This window comes from Macrosteles quadrilineatus, unplaced genomic scaffold (assembly GCF_028750875.1).
Source record: "Macrosteles quadrilineatus isolate MER2022 unplaced genomic scaffold, UCM_ALF_1.0 Scaffold_3__2_contigs__length_128488019, whole genome shotgun sequence".
NCBI lineage: Eukaryota > Metazoa > Arthropoda > Insecta > Hemiptera > Cicadellidae > Macrosteles > Macrosteles quadrilineatus.
This window is the reverse complement of record NW_026542596.1, coordinates 42,835,915-42,853,821: the sequence shown is the minus strand read 5'-3', so window position 1 is coordinate 42,853,821 and position 17,907 is coordinate 42,835,915. Positions and strand designations below refer to the sequence as shown.

Genomic DNA, 17,907 nt, shown 5'->3' with positions numbered 1-17,907 from the left:
ACTAATTATCCAATAAAATAAAATGGAAAATCTAAATTTACCTGTGTTTATTCTCATAGCATCTCTTGAATTCTTTTGTTTATAATTTACTACTCACTTAATTGTCATTTGTGATTTTTTAAGCTTGTTCCAGATTACTAGGATCATAAGTAAATCTTAGAAAACGAGATTTTTTTATATAAACTACAACAATTACAGTCTACTCAAGGTCAAAGTACGCAGCTCATTCAGCCGCATTTAATCTGTTAGGTTAAATTAATAAGGTTACATTAAATATTTTATTAACTGGCCTAGATTGTAATGTAGGAGTATGGAGCATTGACCTACCCTAACAATGTGTATTACAATCACACTATTACAGGATCCCTGGTGCATATTAACATTCATCTGGAATAACTTGTATGGACTTTTCAACTATATTTAAGTATTTATTTCAATTTATAAATGCATTCCAAGAGATATGTCAATATTTAATCAATAACCGCAGTGAATACTGAACCATTGTGTAGTGGTGGTAACATTGCTCACCTTCAAATCTAAATGTAACAAGTTCGATTCCATGCAAGATCATTTCCGGACCTTGATGCCTTTTGTCATAGGCTATCAATTAATGATGCTATCGAACAAAAGGTCAGCGTTAGACAGTAACAACACCAGGTTTTTGATTTCCCCCCCCAAAAAACATGTAAGAATTCCATTAACATAAACACAAAAATAAAATGTAACTAAGCAAGTTACGATTCAGTGACTTACCAAAGTCTATGTGTATGACCTCGGCTGTACGCTGGTCTATGAGGATGTTCATTATGTGTCTATCACCAAGCCCAAGGATGTAACCCACCATGGAGGATGTGGCAACACTGTAACAATCACCATTATGATTGTAAAATCTCAGACAGGCTATATAAAGAGGGTCCCAATCCTCTCCTAAATACAAAACTTATTACACAAGGGGACCCATGCACAAATAGTACATTTTAAGAATGTTTGGTTGAGACAATTAGGCTTAATTTACAATTTTTACACAAGTCTAAAATATATCTATACCATAAAGAGCATAACTTACGTACATCAATCATGTTTCAATTATCAATGAAGGAAGCCTATTCACTTGCATAAACTGTTTTGCCTCTTGTTTACTATCTGACTGTAGTTATACAACCAAAGGAAGGTAGCCTCCTGCTTGTGACATGTGAGCTGGCACTTGACCGATCGCTACTAGCCTAGTTTAAAAACATTCTGTGCCCTCATGCGGGATGTGTCAACTGTCCTCATGTCCCAGTTAATGTGCTCAAGTATATAAAACACTTTGAGTCAGCGGAAATGTTTCCAGTTTGATCTTTTCCTTACCTCCACCTCCCCCTGCCAACATAGACCACACTTCGCTCACATACCAGCTTACGTCACACCAGCTATAACCAGCTGTTAAAATTTAAAATCGAAAACTACAACTTACCTATGAGTATAAGCCAATTTCCTTTCAAACCATACTCCTGGATTGGGAAACTTTTCAAAGAAGAAGTGCCGGAACACCGGTTTGAAATTGGCACAAATCTCTTTGAACACCTTCAGTTTTGTAGCAACACTGGATTTGGCTACATCCTAGAATATCAATAAATGGCTTTAGCTTTCCTAAAATATCACAGTGTTTTCCCGACGTGCCTTAAAAAATTTGGGTTTTTAGCGAATTTCCCATATAGGGAATATTAGCGAATTTCCCATATAGGGAATAAGCTATTACCGTAGTATTCATGGTAAGACCTGGACGCGGGACCGATTTTATTTTTCGTTTTGAGGTCCTTAGAGGCCAAAAACACCATCCGTTAAAATTCATATATATATATATATATTTATATATTTATATGTTTATATATTTATATATTTATATATATATATATATGTGTCCGTTAGCACGATAACTCGAGCAAAAATGATCCGATTTTGATGAAATTTGGTACAAACGTGTAAACCTACGTTTATTCGAACGAGTTCGCGATCCAGCTTGATCGGACCATGGGAACGGGGGTTTACGGGGCGTTTTATGGGGTAAAAATTGGTTTTTCCCATTTTTGACCCAAAAAACATAAAATTTAGCAATTTCTTTCCAAACCATTTTGTAGAGCTTAAAAAAACAAATAATTTAGTATATTGAAGCGTTATTATGCGCCTAATGGTTACGGAGAAAATTCCAAAAAATTGTTAATTTAAAATTCCTATGTTATTCTTATGGAGGATAAGTAAACTGTTGTAGTTTGCTTGTTTATGAACCTATTTTGATCAAATTTGGAAAATGTTTTTATTTCTTACTAACTATTAACATTTTACAAAAAAAAAAAAAAAAAACAGTTTTACCCTCTCTGATGCAGCAAACCTAAGTACTTGTTAAACTAATTCTATTTAAATAGGTAATTAATGTTATATTTTTTAGTAGACATTTCAGTGTAAATCCAATCAGTCAAATGGAAATTCGCTTAGTCTGCAGGTTTGCTGCGGCGGGGGTATTTGTAATTGTCAGAGACCTTATAAACAAACTTGTATTATGTAAACAAGACAATTTATGTTAGAGCGGCAAATTAGGTGACGTTTACCTTTACTACAGTAAATTATGATGAAATATTTACATTCTACTACAAAACACACTGTCAAAAAAACCTTAGTAGCAAAACAGCTGAAAAGTTTTATGTTCGTTAGTAAAATCAAAATTAAATTAGAAAATATCACAATTCAAATCCACCTCTAACCTTTACTTTGCTCAAACTCAAAGAAAAAACTTCATATAGACCTGAATCAGTAACAAATATTGTGGCTTATACAATTTATTACTTCCTAAGTAAAAAAAAATACAGTATCCAAAATTGGGCGATTATTATCAGTACAGTGGTACAGCCCATTCTTGATTTGTACCTGCTCAAATCTTGCTTTTCTAGATTCATTTTCTGCACAGGTTCTGGCCTATGTAGGCAAATGCAAGAAAGTTATGAACCTTTGTAATAAATTATAAAATTCTGTGGGTTTTCGAGTACATCTCTAACGAACAACAATATCGAGGACATTTATAGAAGATCAAGGATATCTAGGCGCTGTAGACACCCTGTATAAACTTGGGATAGCAAGAAATTACATTTGTGCTACCCCAGCTTCAAGTAGGGGCCTACTATTAGATTTACCTTTGTGGTTGCCCTGAGTTCTTAGAAATTGTATTATTGTAACTTTGAAACAATGAAAGCACATTTATACTTACCGCAACTTTCTGACGACACACAGCTGGCAGCCAGTCTAAGTCTTTGCGGTACTTGGTGTGAGCCCCCACCACTCCTCCTCCCCCTATTAGGTACGTAGAGATGGGTGTAGTGTTTATACACCACTCTATTACACCACTGCGCTGCGACAAAGGCACCACCTGAATAACAGAAAGAAAACAAATGGTGTTGAAATTAGTTCGGAGGTCATTAGTTGGCGTAGAAAGGAGGAGGATTATTATACAATCTATTAAAATGTGATAAAGTTTCTTTTGTCACCAATCAGTGAAAACCTGACACCAGAATTGTGATCTTTACTTCCATCATTTTTTATTTCTATGGTTTGGGGTCAACCCGATTAAAGTTCATCACCGATTGTTTGAATGGAGAATAGGGTTTGGGCATAGAATATTAGCGTAATAGTTTGAGGGAGTTTTGATGTGGTAATTTTCAATATAACTTAATCCCAATTCCTACAGAAACCTACCAAACAAATGAGATTGGATGTGTAGATTTTCTCTCACAACTTTATCCGCCATTTTGATGAGGCTAATCGTCGTTTACGGGTGGGATCAGACTAGGTAGTGGGAAAAGTAAATAACTAGCCTGGTGTCAGATTTGAACTACCCCACTTAACCCTGACTGGAATACATTGGAGACCTTAGTTCAAACAAATAACTATCGTATTTTTATTATCAAAAGAGCTGTGCAAACCATAACTTTAAACACTACAAGTTTGCATTCAGGACTATTATTTACCAGGGTTAGCGTTGCAAACAAATCTAGCAAAAAGAAAAAAAATAGGTGGCCATTAAAATAAATATATCTTTTTACAACATCTAATAGAAATTAAATTAAGTTTGTGTATATACTATCTAACCTTATAGGTCCGGATGAGCAGTCTGCGACGTCGCGTTTCCTTGTTCTCACTCAACAAAGAGTTCATGATCGTGAACACTTGTTGCATAACAGCATCTTGTCTCAAGTCATCATTGCCCTGAAACATACAAGCACAATACTGCAAACACTATCGACTTATGTAGGGTTGGATTGGTATATTTTGATCAGATCTAGCATGATTATCAAATTTCCGACCAAACCAATATAATAAACAAATGGGAGCAACAAGCAACTAAACCAGAAAATTGCACTACTTGTTGACACAACAACAAATAACCTAATAGGATCACAAATAGTTAAAAAGATGAAAGTTTGTATTTTTATTTTGAAATAAATCAAGTTTAAATATTGTTTAGATAGTATCAGTGTAAAATAAATTACATCTTTATGTTCTGATTTCCATTGAAGCAGCTTAAAACTTGTGCAGAGAAAGCTTTAAAAACATTTTGAATTTTGAAAATTGTATTATCTGTACGGGGAAACAAAGTCAAGAAAACCACCAAGTTTACATTTAAGTGAAGTTTTATCAGCAAATGTCAATGTTTTTTGCAAAGCCTAAATTTAAAAATTAGGGTGTAGGCTAACAACAATTTTTAAACAGTAAACATAATTTTGTTAACCTTGACTAATTGAGGCCTTTTGACTCCATCAGTGCAAATACACATTATCTTCTTGGGAACATTTATCCCACCAACAGACCAGTATGTTTCAGCAAACCCTTTTATGCCTGCAAACAAAAGGTAAACAATATTAGTGTCATCAGTTAAAACCAAATTTCAAACAAGTAGGCTAAGTTAATTATCCCTGCAATCTTGCATCTTATTGTGCACCCTCAATCTTAGAAACTCAATTTAACAAAATCCCAAATCTTAAAGAACCTTAAAATTTTCTTGACAACCCCTTCTTACAATTCTCTTCATTTCCATTCTCTTATGGTAGGCAAACAGACTTTGCAAGATTTAACAATACAGTACTGGGCTTTCAAACAATATGTGGAAGGATATTTTCTCCACACTCCACTTCCTGTTCAACAGGCTTCCAACCAGAATTTCCTAACTTATTTATCATAGGAATCCAGTGGCAACTAATAAAGCCTACTGCCTTACCATACCTGTTGGTGCCTGCATCGTTTTTGACTTATAGCCAAAATCTGAAGCAAGTTAAAAAGTCTTTCTGATACATGCTGAATTTGCTATAATCTGCTGGATTTAAGAAAGATGTAATACGTATTGTAAGCATTAAGCAATTAAATAATTTGGTGTTTAGGTATTAAGTTGGAGAGTGTGAACAGTATTGCACTATTTATTGGCATACTATATACTATATACTGTATAGCATACTACACTTTCTTGATACAGATCTGATTGATCTGATACTTTGCAAGGCAAAAATTCATTTTTATAGGATAGCTAAGACATAAAAGAACATTTCCAATTAATTAATATTTGATGTAAAAAGAACAATAAAATGAACTATTTATAACTATATCTATTGTGCCGAAACAAGTTTACTCACCAATAATTTCCTTGTAGTTGGCAGACCTGCTGACGGGCGTAGTCACAGTAGGACACAAAACATGACTCATCTGCTTCAGTTTCGTTATCGGTTCAGTCTTTGGGATTTTGTGCACTGCAACAGAATGATGACAAAACAATAGTTTTAACTATAATTGCTGAAGTATCTTTAAACCAAGAATGAAATACCACTTTATACCTTCATAGGGGTAAGCTTTTATTTGTCTTAGTGAATTTACCACATAGTAGAGCTATTACCGTTCATAGGTCTCATAGAAAATCCTGGACCCGGGACCGATTTACTTTTTTCGTTTTGATGTCCCCAAAGGGAAAAAACACCATCCGTTCAAATCCATATATGAGTCCATTAGCACAATAAATCAAACAAAAGTCATCTGATTTTGATGAAAATTAGTACGAAACGTGTAAACCTATGTCTATTTGTGAACCAGCATTATTGGACTAAGGGTTTATGGGGTTAATTCTTTAGATATGAATATTCTCTTAAATTAAATTTTCATGTGTATTGAAATATGCCAAATGAGACATGAAACGTATTTCCCAAAGTAAAAAGAGATAGAGATACAACGGTTTGTTTGTTGCGTAGAGGCTGCTCGTTGAGGGGTTTCAAAACTGTCGTATGTAACAAAAAAATTGATTTTTTAAAGATACAACCTTTTGCCTGAAAGTCAATAGACCATTGCTAAAAGACAGTAAACCAGAAAAAAATCATCAACTTTCTTACCTCGTATGGTATTGACTTTCACTAAACACCCAAGTTTTCCTGGACGTTTTTCAAGTTTGAAAGGTATTTTATCAGTTTGAAAAAACCAAGAAACAATCCCTGCTCATTCGTTGTACATGTATTGTAAAGTTATCAGAACATAACACTTTCCACTCCGACCACTCACCCTTGGTGGCGTTTCCGCCAGTGTGAGGAAAGTATGCAAAACTGATGTAGGCTTCTGCGACTTTCTGCATATCACGGATTAGTGTCTTTAGAGGTTCCTTCTGTTTAAGGCTATCCAACATTTTCTGAGCTCCGACTACTCTTCCCTGGGAAAAATACAAATGTTTTGTGAAGGGTGTTGATTTGCATTTCAATTTAAATTGAAATGAAGACTTACAAACATGTTTGGATACATTACGAACGTTGAGCAATTAATGTAATAAAAGTACTTGATTTTGTAAAAATTTAGATTTTATTTATGACCTTCAATTTATTTGGTACCTTTAAGTAATTTGGTTGAAATAATTAGTACAAGACAAATCAGCAGAGACTGTACATTGTTGAGGTGAACCGGAACAGAACCAATGATAAAATGTTGTGCAAATTGATGTACACAATGCACTTTTATATTTTTAGAAATGATTTTTGTTTTAGTATAACAGGTTATAGATTCAAATTATTTAAATTAAAAAGTTACTCCTGAAGAGCATTCATTATGTTCAATTATAGAGATTAAACAGTTTGAAGAATGACACTTGTTAATACAAGTTCCACTAATATCCATTATTTACATTGGAAACTACCAATTAGCTGCAAATAATTGTGTTAAATAATGTTAACTGTACGATGAGCAAGGTATGGCTTAGGCTTAGTGATTGAAATGAAATTTGGCCAATTAGTTTCAATATTTTTTTGACTTTTTAGGGGGTAGTTGTGGTATGAAATACGATTTTGATTTTATTCTTAGTGTATGCATGTGATGTGTATTTATAATGTTTACTTGTTAGTTAGTCTATTCTATTGCACAAATTTAGCACTACAAGATCCCAACTATAAGGCTTGCAGTATTTTTTAATTTAATATAATACATACATCCAGATTGAAACCCAAACCAAAGCGTTCCAGGGATAAGCTAAAGCAGAAATGTGGAAACACTGCCTATAAGTGAGTGAATAGTCATTACAATAAAATTGCATTCAAGGCAATAAAAAGTTATAGCTGATTGATTTTAAATTTTCAATTGTTTTGTGTCAAATTCAATGTATCTAATTTTATTTAATGTATCTAATTGAAAAGTTCGGAAATATAGTAAAAAAGTAAACTCAAAATTTAATAAGAATTAAGAATCCTTAGTATAAAGTATTTTACAGTCAAAATTAACATAATTTTAAAGCGAATATAATATGTAATAGGATTACAAGTTTAAATTTAGATTGAATCTCACAGCAATATTTTTATTTTACCTTAAAAAGGTATAGTTAATGTTTGTTACAGTTTGTTGTAAATCGGGAATAATCAACAGACGTAATCTTGAAAATCGATTGATTAAAAACAGTTAAACAAATCAAACAAATGATACCAGTTTTATCAAATGAACAAGCTGCCTCCACATATTTCACCCATGTGATTAGATAGGCAAAAGTGCAGACAGACAAAACACCAATATAATAAAACAACAATACCTTCATATACCCAGCCATCTGTAAAAAACAAATCACAGTTTAATGCTTGTGTATATTCTTATATCTAACAGCTGTTCTAAAGTAGTCAACAGCAAGCCGAAACACCAGTTTGAAGCAAGTAAATATTTGTTTAGCTTTTGTCGGAGTGGTCACACCAATAAAATGTTCATCAAAAACACCAGATTTTAAAATATTAACAACAATACAACTACCCATACAATACTCAACTTAAAACACTTTTTTGTTGTACAACAGCACCAGCTGTTAAATACATGCTTTGTGGGTCTAAAGTAGCTTTTTTTCCATAGGGAGCAAAAATTTGCTGTTTTAAATATCGATTGTAAACAATCTCATGTATTGAAACTGAAAAAATGTATCAATTGTTTTTACGGTATATGGTTTTAGCTTATTGTTGTATTCTTGTCAACAGCTGCTTATTTGCAATAGAAAATTTTAAAACAAGCTGGAAGTTATTTTGAGAGGTTACCTTTTGTGATATTTAGACTTATCTTGAACTGTGAACCATTTAAACCTTTCAAAGGTGTATAATTGAAGGACTACCCAGCCTGAGATTATAAAGAAGTATGGTAAGCTGGTAATTCTTTAGTGCTTTAGACCTTTACTATAACAAATCAATGCATTTTGTCACAATTTTGTTAAATTATTGATTTTTGTATACTGAAGTAGACATCCCACCTATATAGACAGAGCTGTAGTACATTTTTATTCAAATAGAACACAGTTGAATGTGTCGGAGAAAGAGTGCGCTGATACAAAATTACATTTTCTCCAACAGTTTTTGGTACTTTAATATTTTATGTGAAATAGAACATGCTATAGTTGACAATAAATTGTCCTTTTAATTTGGCTTTCTTGAAAATGTGTATTAAACTGAAATAAGTAATTGACATCAACACAATCTGTTGGTGGCTCACTTCAACTACGTCAATGTTGACTTAAGGGGATTGTGACTGCCTATTTTAAACTCTTTTACTACTCTTATTCTAAAGATAGGTGAGAGAAGAAACACATGAAAAACTAACGTTCATAGCGAATGATTAAAAGTAGCAGTCGTACTGTAACCCACTGGCACTCAAGCAGTTCGTTGAATCAGACCTAGGAGCGCTAGTGTCGTCGTGTGCTTGCTTATAACTGCAAATTGCCCGGTCGGCCGATGGTGGCATTGTAGCTCAGTCGGCTAAGGCTGACACTGACGAGTGTAGCACTGAGGTCTTTTTACGGTTCGATTCCCGACATGTGCAATCCTGACTAAGCTCAATAATGTGTGGCTTAGCTGGCGGAAGAGGCCCACCTTAAGTAAACAGTGTCCGGCTTGGGTGGAAGTTGACGGCATTATTGAGTTTAATAGGAATTGCACACAACACCAGAGATAAAATAAAAATTCCTTCAAAAAGATAAGAAATAATTTTACAGTTTTCAATAATTTTTTTCAGTTACAGCCCCCTTAAAAGCTGGCAATAATTTAAATATGAGGATAGAATGTCTAATTCTATTGATAGTCAAAGTTTGAACAGCCAGATGTTCTATTAGATTTAAAACCTATAATTATAATATTTGTATTAGTGATGAATTTATTATTGGCTAAGAAGCCCAGTTGCAACATAATCTTACCTCAGGTTTGGCCCCTGTGTTGATGGAGGACTGACTGTATTCTGCGTCTTTGTATGTGTTTGCCAATGCCAAGATAAGAGGCAGCACGTGGTGGGGGTGATCCCTGGCACACCTCTCTGACAATACAAACACACTTGAAATGAACTCGAAACTCTTAGTTTGCCAGAAAGTATGCACACTGAGGAGGTAATTATTTGCTTTTATTTTAGCAATGTGCGCTACCATAGACTAAGCAACACAAGTAGACTTCTCATCCTACTGTGAAATCTGAAGCAAGTTTTATTTGTCCAGTTCATGTTGATGACAATGTGCGCTAGTGTCTACAAAATTTTGTCTATCTTATTTTAAAATTAATTTTACAATGTGCTTTACTTTTTTTTATAAATTAGGAGGGCAAGCTATTGTTAACAATTCAATTGGTTTATTTGGTTAAACTAGTTGCAATAACAAGAAACAGATGGTCAAATAAACAAGCCCCCAGCAACACCGTACAGAACAACATTAAACTTGTCTTCAGCTAATCCATAAGAATGGCAAATCTTTTGAGGGAGTATGTTCAATCTATGTTGCTACTGACTACTTATTACAATCAACAAATTTGTCGTTAGTAAAAAAATTTACTAATTAGTCATTTAAAATATCAGTTGAAGGTTTTCTTAATTAAAAGTGTAGTAGCCACTTTAAACTAATTCTGAACTCCCTTTAAAAACTAGTCAACTGTTCATAAATTAGCTAATGATAATATTCAAACTAAATTGATCACGTGATGTAGAGTTTAATTACAAATTCTTATTTCATCTTAAATAATTATGTATTAACATTAAATTACATGTTCTTAAAATGTTACATGGAAAATTAAGCCTGTGAAGTTGAAAAAAATACAAAATTTCCATTGGCAACATAAATTATTCAACACTCACTACTCCTGAATGTTTTGTCTCACCAATAAGTCTGTGCAGTGTGGCAGTGCTGGGCTGATCCGTGTTCTCTCTGATACGAGCGGCCAGTTGGGGTAGCACCGGCAGCCACTTGTAACTCGGAACTAGGAAGATCCGTTCCTCCAGCTCAGCCACCAACTCCTCGTTGTCATAATTGTTTAGCCACAGCGACGCCACACGGAACACACACAAGTCCTGGCCATCGCCCAGCTCTAGGCTCAGTAGGTAGTGTCTGCAACAACAGACAACATGCAACTATATCTATCTAACTATCTACGTATTTTCAGAGAACAGTACAATGCTTCGGTAACCCAGTACCTAATAATTTTGATTCCTTTTTTTCAGAATAATACTTCATTATAATATTATTATTTATTGATGGTTAGTCGGTGGCTCAATCGGTAGCACCACAGACTCAGGTCCAAAGAAGCAATGTCAAGGGTTCGGATCCTGGTATCTGCCAATACTTTTTATCAGTGCAGTTCCACCTCCTACTGTACCGGCTCACCACTTGCTTTGCTGGATACATTCCAAGCACATGCTTCTGTGGCCCATGTGGACGGACAAACCAAGATAAAAAAGCTACTGACAAACTCTAAAAAGTGTATTGATTATATTTCGAATTGAGGTACAAACTAGGCCCGTATTTTAACAAACATATGAGTGAAGGTTAAGAGTAGAATGATTGAAGTGAGATGCCTTGTGCAGCTCTGTTCCCGACTAAGACCAGCTGTAATCCTCCAGGACCATTTATTAAAAGCTCAATGACCAAGGAAATCTGGTCTCGTTTTGATCCTTCAAAAAGCTACTAACTTTTCTCACGATTGAACTGGCAATTTTTTGACTACCAGGCGAGCACTTCAACCACTCAGCTACCCAACACCTGAATAAGAATGCATCAGATTTGAGTAAAAGTTTGTGAATAAATTCTATTGTCTCGTAATTACAAACTTTGACTACTATCATTGATAAAAGTAGCCATCTCATCTGCATGTTAAATTTGTGGCAAGTTTTAGAGTAAACATGAATGCAATTATCAATTGAACCACCACAATAGAGTGTACTGACCTAAATTACTGAATTCTGTCACACCAAGACTTTTTGACCAAGTCAAATTTTAAGTACAACTTCCCGTAAACTTAAACTATAACATCTTTTAATTTACATAAAAAATCTATATACCAAAAACAAAAGGAGAAGATGAAATTTTGACAATTGCACATTGTATGAGTGGCTCATTAAACTATGTCCTATTTGCTTAACAAAATTGAACAGCTGATTTTTATACAATGGATGTCTACTTCGGTACCCATTTAACAAGCCTAGGTTACGTAAACAAGTTTTGGTCAATGGTTTTACCTAATGGCTAGGATGAGAAAGTTGTCGAGCTCTCTCTGGGCATTTTCCACCTCCATCTGGTCAATCTTGCTCTGTTTGTCGTGCATGTTGATCGTCTTCTGTAGATCCTGTCTGATTTGTCGGTCAGCGTCTATCTTAGCGGTTGCGGTGATTAGTTTCTGCGCACTCGTCACCGACTCTGTGATGCTTTTCACTTTGCTGGAGTACTCAGATGATTTGACGTAGTTGAGGAGTGTTTGATACTCTGCGTCTGCGTAGCGAGCCAACGACGAGGCCGCTGACAGTTTGAAGTCTTCGCCAGAGTTATCCACTGCCTAAAATGCAAGTGAAATTTAACTATATCTATTACAGGGTGACACAAAAAAATAAATTCAAGCAAAATGTAGGATAAATGTAGAAGCTTTCAAACTACTTTTGTCAATAAGAACTTTCATTGCAAAAGCAAGCTGATGTCTTTTGACTAAAGTGCGTCATTTAATTGTTCAACCTCTTGCAATGCAACAAGCTAAACGGCAGCAAATAGAAATGTCAAAGAATACCTTTTTCCTGCACCATCAAGTATGAATATAAATGTTTTTAAAAGATAAATGGGAATGTGTAACTTCTTGTTAGTGCCAAACACAAAACTGCTCAAAAAATTTGAAGTGAATAAAGAAATACCAGTGTATCATAATACTATGAGTAATTAGTTAAATAATATGTAATTCCAAAGTTCAAATGAAACACCTATTAAACTGGTGTTAATATTGACTCTACAGTTTATGAGTCTACTGTCCTTGTCCATCAATCATCCAGTCCCTGCTCTTAAACTGGGTACTTAGTAATTTGATAAGTAATGCAGTTGAATGTTTGGGAAACATTATAAGAAGCAACAAGTTAGTAGAAACAGAAGGTTTCAATTTACCTAAAGCGAGCTGTAACAATTTTTATAAGGTTGGATGGATTTTGATTAAAAACTATGATAATTTAGTCAACTAAATACTAACTGGCATGAGATATTTCTCCAATATCTGCTGAGCTTGCTCGGTCCGAGTGTGAGCTACCAGGGATCCGTAGGTATGCAACGTCCTTGCGTACAATGTTGTCTGGTCCGAGTCCTTCAGCTGTCCAACAAGTCTACGCAGAAGATGTCTGGAACATTGTTGTAAGTAGCTTTATGAAAAAAAAAGCACAATTCTGCACAATCAACAAATGAAACACAAGAAGATATTGTCTAGAAAAACGGCAAGTGAACTTAAATGTGATTGGTAACAACACTATATCTGGTTACTGTTTCATACGCCATAGATCAGGATATAGATTATTGGTACATTGCCATCGTTAGATTTGATTAATTTGTTGCCAATACAATGTTGTTGTTTTCGCAGATGAATATCTACCACATAATTGACATGTGTACATGACATAGTAATCTAGTCATTAGCGATCTCGGCAAAGTCATTTATATCCACCGTAGTCTTGTAGACATCACCATTGTCTTCCACATTCACGGAAACGTTATCATTGACCATCATCGTGGAAAATTTGTACACAAATGCCATTCAATTGCGGAGATAGCGCAATAGTGTCACACACTCCCAACAAAGTTGTTGCACAAAAGACAAAACCCATAAACCTCAACCCAAAATTTTCATAAATTCTAAATCCAACAATGGACTAAAAAAACAACAAATCCCTGGTTTCTAACAAAGATAATATACATATAACTCACCTGGCTGTATCTGTCTCCTGTTTGTCCCAGTATATCTGAGCCTGTAGCAATTGCACACAGCACAGTAGATGAGGAGGCAGATGTGACAACCCTGACAGTGACAAGAGCCAGTTGTGTGCCACACTGTGATACCCCTCAGTCTTGGCAACCTCACACAGTTCTGTCACTACCTTGACTAGTCTCTCCTGTAACAGCACGTAGGCTACATTCATACTCGGTTTACAAAATGTAGGGGGTTTGAGGGGGAGCGATTCCATCACCTCCACCTCATGCTAACTTTGAAACAACTGACAACTGATCAGCTGATATAAACAATAAGTTAATTTAAGTGGTGGGTAACACAGGAAACCTCCCCCCTAAAACGCCTAAATTTTGTGAACAGATTATAAAGGTCTGCAGGTTCCTTTGTATTTCCAGGTTTAGCCAGACCAACAGTGTTTTACAGAAGAAACAAGTTATGGGATGACCGAGCACTTTAAACTCTGGTATGTTGTGCCGGAGTGAGGAGCAAGGAAAAGCCCGAACGGCAAGCACTGTGTGAAATTCCTATTGCACAGAGCACAGGGTCTTCCACCGTGAGCAAGTTGGAGTTTGGCCTAGACATTAGTACTAGTGCTAGACACCACTAAAGTGTACCATGTGTACCCTCTGTTTCTTACTTCTCTGTGTTAAACTCAATAAAACTAATTTTATCGCGAGGAAATCATTCCTAACTTAAAAAGAATAAATTGTTAAAAATTGCAGAGAAATTACATATTTACCTGTTCCTGGCCTGAGGTAAGTTTGAGCAAAGCCATTCTTTGAGCCATGATCTGTTCGACGTCGGTAAAGTTGTTCCATCCTATTTTATCCTGGTTTTTCCATTTGTCAGTTACTTGAGTGAAACCCAGCGTTGCAAAGTCTTCAATTTCCTGAAAACAGAATATAAATAATATTGTGAAATACTGTAAAAAATTCAATGCAATACAATACAATGACAATGAAGTTGAGATTAGAACTAACCATTGGTTCAAGAATATTAGATTACAGAAGACCACTGTACCTGCAGAGCCTGTAGCTTAGCCAGAGGTGTGTACACATTGGTGGCTGCCTCTAGACTGGTGATAGCCAAGGAATCCATCACTAAAGATCTTGCTTGTCTCACCACACTGCACATACAACAGAACATTGTCAATTCTTAACACTCTAAAAAACGTAAGGGTCTTTTGGTGTGAGAACTAAACAGCCAAAAATTGTTTTAAACCCCTGATATTGGTCTAGTCTAAAGATAATTTTTGTGACAGTAATATTCAAAAATAATTTTACACCAACGTTTACTGTGAGAGTCTCGAATGATAAATTAAAAGATCAAACTACCGTAAAGCAATGAACTGATGGTGTCCCACACTGTTTGTCCAGTTGTCTGATCTTCCGGCAACTAAAGCTCTTCCAACTTTGAAACCAATCAACTTAAGTGCAACTTAAACTTGAAGTTGAGATTGGTTGCGTTTTGGTAAAATATTGAAAGAAAAGGAAAGAACATTGACACAGATATTTTTGACTGCTCTACTTCTGATCATCCAATTAAGAAGAAGTTTCCAACCACAACTCCAAAACAAAAATGAATTACAGGATTGTACAAATCCAAAACACTGGAGTAGTACTAGAGTTGGTGAGTCGGTGGCTAAGTCAGTAGCACCCACAAACTTTGGGCCCAAGGCAATGATGTCATGGGTTTGGATCCTAGTACCTGCCACTACTTTTTATCAGTACATTTCACCCTTGTACTGTACCGGCTCACCCCTTGCTTTGCTGGATACGTTCCACACACAGGTCTCTGTGGCCAATGTGGACAGGCAAATGCAAGGAAAAAGAGGCAGCAAACCTCTTTAAACAAAAGAAAATTAATACAAAAACAGGGTGTCTAGTTTATTTCCATTATAAAATTCAAGACTAATTCCAGACTTTTCAAGACTAACTCCAGATTTTTCAAGACTAGTTTTTTCAACAATTAGTGAGTGTTGATACCAAAATGTATCGATTCTTGATTCTTGATACCGATACCAATTTTTATAGCTTAAATAAATTTACTAAATAATTTGGTTATTTGGTTATACTACACCAACCCCTGTCTTTATCATAAAGAAGTATTAAGATAATGTGGTGTTTTCATGTAACGAAATAATGCAGCAATAAAAATTCTAACTAGCAAATTTGTTATTTTTATCATGAAAACATCCGCGTTCGTTTAGACATCATCATTGACTGCCGTGGTTACAGAAGCGTCATGGTCGTCGTCCGCGATCACGGCAAAATCATGAACATTTCCCGCGGCCGTGTAGACATCATCGTCGTCTCCAATCATCGCCTCCATCATCGGTCTTGAAGACGTCATCGCCGTCGTCCGCGATCACGGGAAAATCATGAACATTTTCTGCGGCCGTTTAGACATCACCGTCATCTCCCACGGTCACGGAAATTTCATCGTCGTCCGCAATCGGAGGAAATCATGAACATTTTCCACGGCCGTTTAAATATCACCGTCGTCGCCCGCGGTCACGTAAACGTCATCGTCATCTCCCGAGATCGCGGAAAATCATGAACATTTTATGCGGCCGTTTAGACATCATTATCGTTTCCCGCGATTCCGGAAACGTCATCGTCATAGTCCCCGATTGTGGCAAAATCGTCAACATCTCCCACAGGCGTGTAGAGATCATCATCATTGTTTTTCGCGGTCACGTAAACGTGATCGCCGTCTTGCTCGATCACGGCAAAATCATGAAAACTCCTGACTTTAATATAAAAATAAAGACTAAATCCCAACTTTTCAAGATCATTTTGAATTTCAATACTAATTCCCGACTTTCCCGTTTTTCCCGACTACTAGACAACCTGAAATGGGTAAACTGTCCTGAACCAATACCTGAGAGCTTGTATTGTGTCACTGTCATGCAGAGCTCGTAGACTCTTGTATACAGCAGCCTCGTGTGATTGGTCGCCAGGGCTGGGCTGAGGCAGGTCCCACTGGCCTAGTCTCCAGGCTGCCTCATAACTCTGCTTCTCACTCACTCGTCCAGCCAAGTGATGCAGCCCACTCAGATGGAGGGATCTTTCAAAACCTGACACATCAAAACAGAATGAAATAGAATCTTATTTTGATTATAAAATGTTAATAGTACAAGTTTAGGTTTTAGGAGGAAGAAGCACTTGGCTTAGAAATACATTAAGGAATAAGTAATGGACACACAACTAACTTAGCTCAGCAAATAGTATCAGGTAACTACCATGGTCAACTGAAAGCAAAAAGACAGTTCAAGTAGTGCTTCTTTCATATGGAGAACCCGCTTGTAGGGGTGAAATATCAAGTTTATTGTATTCAGAACTTTCTATGTACTTTTAACTAGGGGTGTGCGAGTATTCGAACATCGATCTTTTTCGAGCCGAATAGGATGCTATTCGGCTCGGCTCGTGATTTTCAAAAAGCTCGAAATGTTCGAGCCGAATACTTATTGAACTAGCAAATAAAAATTAAATTAATAAATAAAGAACTAACTTTTATTTAAATTTACTCTCCTCCGTTTCATAATTGTGTCTTGATAAGCACGAACCTCAGCTCAGTCAAGACGCAATGATTATCGATCGTAATTTTGAGGAAACTACCACCTATCGCGTTGTCTTTCTAACACAACTATTCGTATCGTAATATACAACGCAGTGCGAGTGCGTGATTGGCTAAGTAGCTATGACGACACACGGTTGCCGTGGCAACCTACAGTGCGCACTGAGCACTGCGCCTTGTGTGGGAGGGGAGATTATACCAACAAACTATTTCAGGAATTCTATTTTGGGACGGATGAAAGATAAGGAAGAAACAAAAAGTGGTCACGTGTGCAAATGTAGTGGGCGAGACAATAAGGCTGTAAACGAGTATCGTCGTGTCGTTGTTCCTTGTTTGTTTACTTTTTCAGATTCCTTATCAAACGTCCCCATCTGCTATCTCTCTTTCTCTCTCTCTCTCTCTCTCTCTCTCTCTCTCTAACAATGTACTGATTAAACAGATAGTGGTTGACGACTTTTCTACTTATAAGTTTCCCTGCGGTTATTTTAGTTCAATCAATCCCATAACCTTTCTAATGTTTATCAAAATAATTAATTAATATGTTTTGTACTTTATTTCCTTTAAACCAACCCCTATTTACCATCTGTATTTTATAGAATAA

At 35.9% G+C, this 17,907-nt stretch overlaps 1 protein-coding gene across 1 annotated transcript in view; it reads right to left on the bottom strand.

Moving 5' to 3' along the window:
• Window positions 1–17,907, bottom strand: part of LOC128989148 (serine-protein kinase ATM) — a 32,442-nt gene that overhangs the window by 7,105 nt on the left and 7,430 nt on the right. Inside the window, exons 7-22 of the mRNA XM_054411016.1 lie at window positions 16,611–16,806; window positions 14,748–14,853; window positions 14,467–14,616; window positions 13,706–13,890; window positions 12,981–13,125; window positions 11,995–12,308; window positions 10,641–10,867; window positions 9,698–9,813; window positions 8,066–8,083; window positions 6,565–6,709; window positions 5,655–5,768; window positions 4,760–4,866; window positions 4,120–4,236; window positions 3,242–3,400; window positions 1,457–1,602; window positions 754–860 (exon numbers count right to left, since the gene is read on the bottom strand). Of these exons, the coding sequence (XP_054266991.1) occupies window positions 754–860; window positions 1,457–1,602; window positions 3,242–3,400; window positions 4,120–4,236; window positions 4,760–4,866; window positions 5,655–5,768; window positions 6,565–6,709; window positions 8,066–8,083; window positions 9,698–9,813; window positions 10,641–10,867; window positions 11,995–12,308; window positions 12,981–13,125; window positions 13,706–13,890; window positions 14,467–14,616; window positions 14,748–14,853; window positions 16,611–16,806 (2,352 nt within the window). The remainder of the gene's footprint in view (window positions 1–753; window positions 861–1,456; window positions 1,603–3,241; window positions 3,401–4,119; window positions 4,237–4,759; window positions 4,867–5,654; window positions 5,769–6,564; window positions 6,710–8,065; window positions 8,084–9,697; window positions 9,814–10,640; window positions 10,868–11,994; window positions 12,309–12,980; window positions 13,126–13,705; window positions 13,891–14,466; window positions 14,617–14,747; window positions 14,854–16,610; window positions 16,807–17,907) is intronic.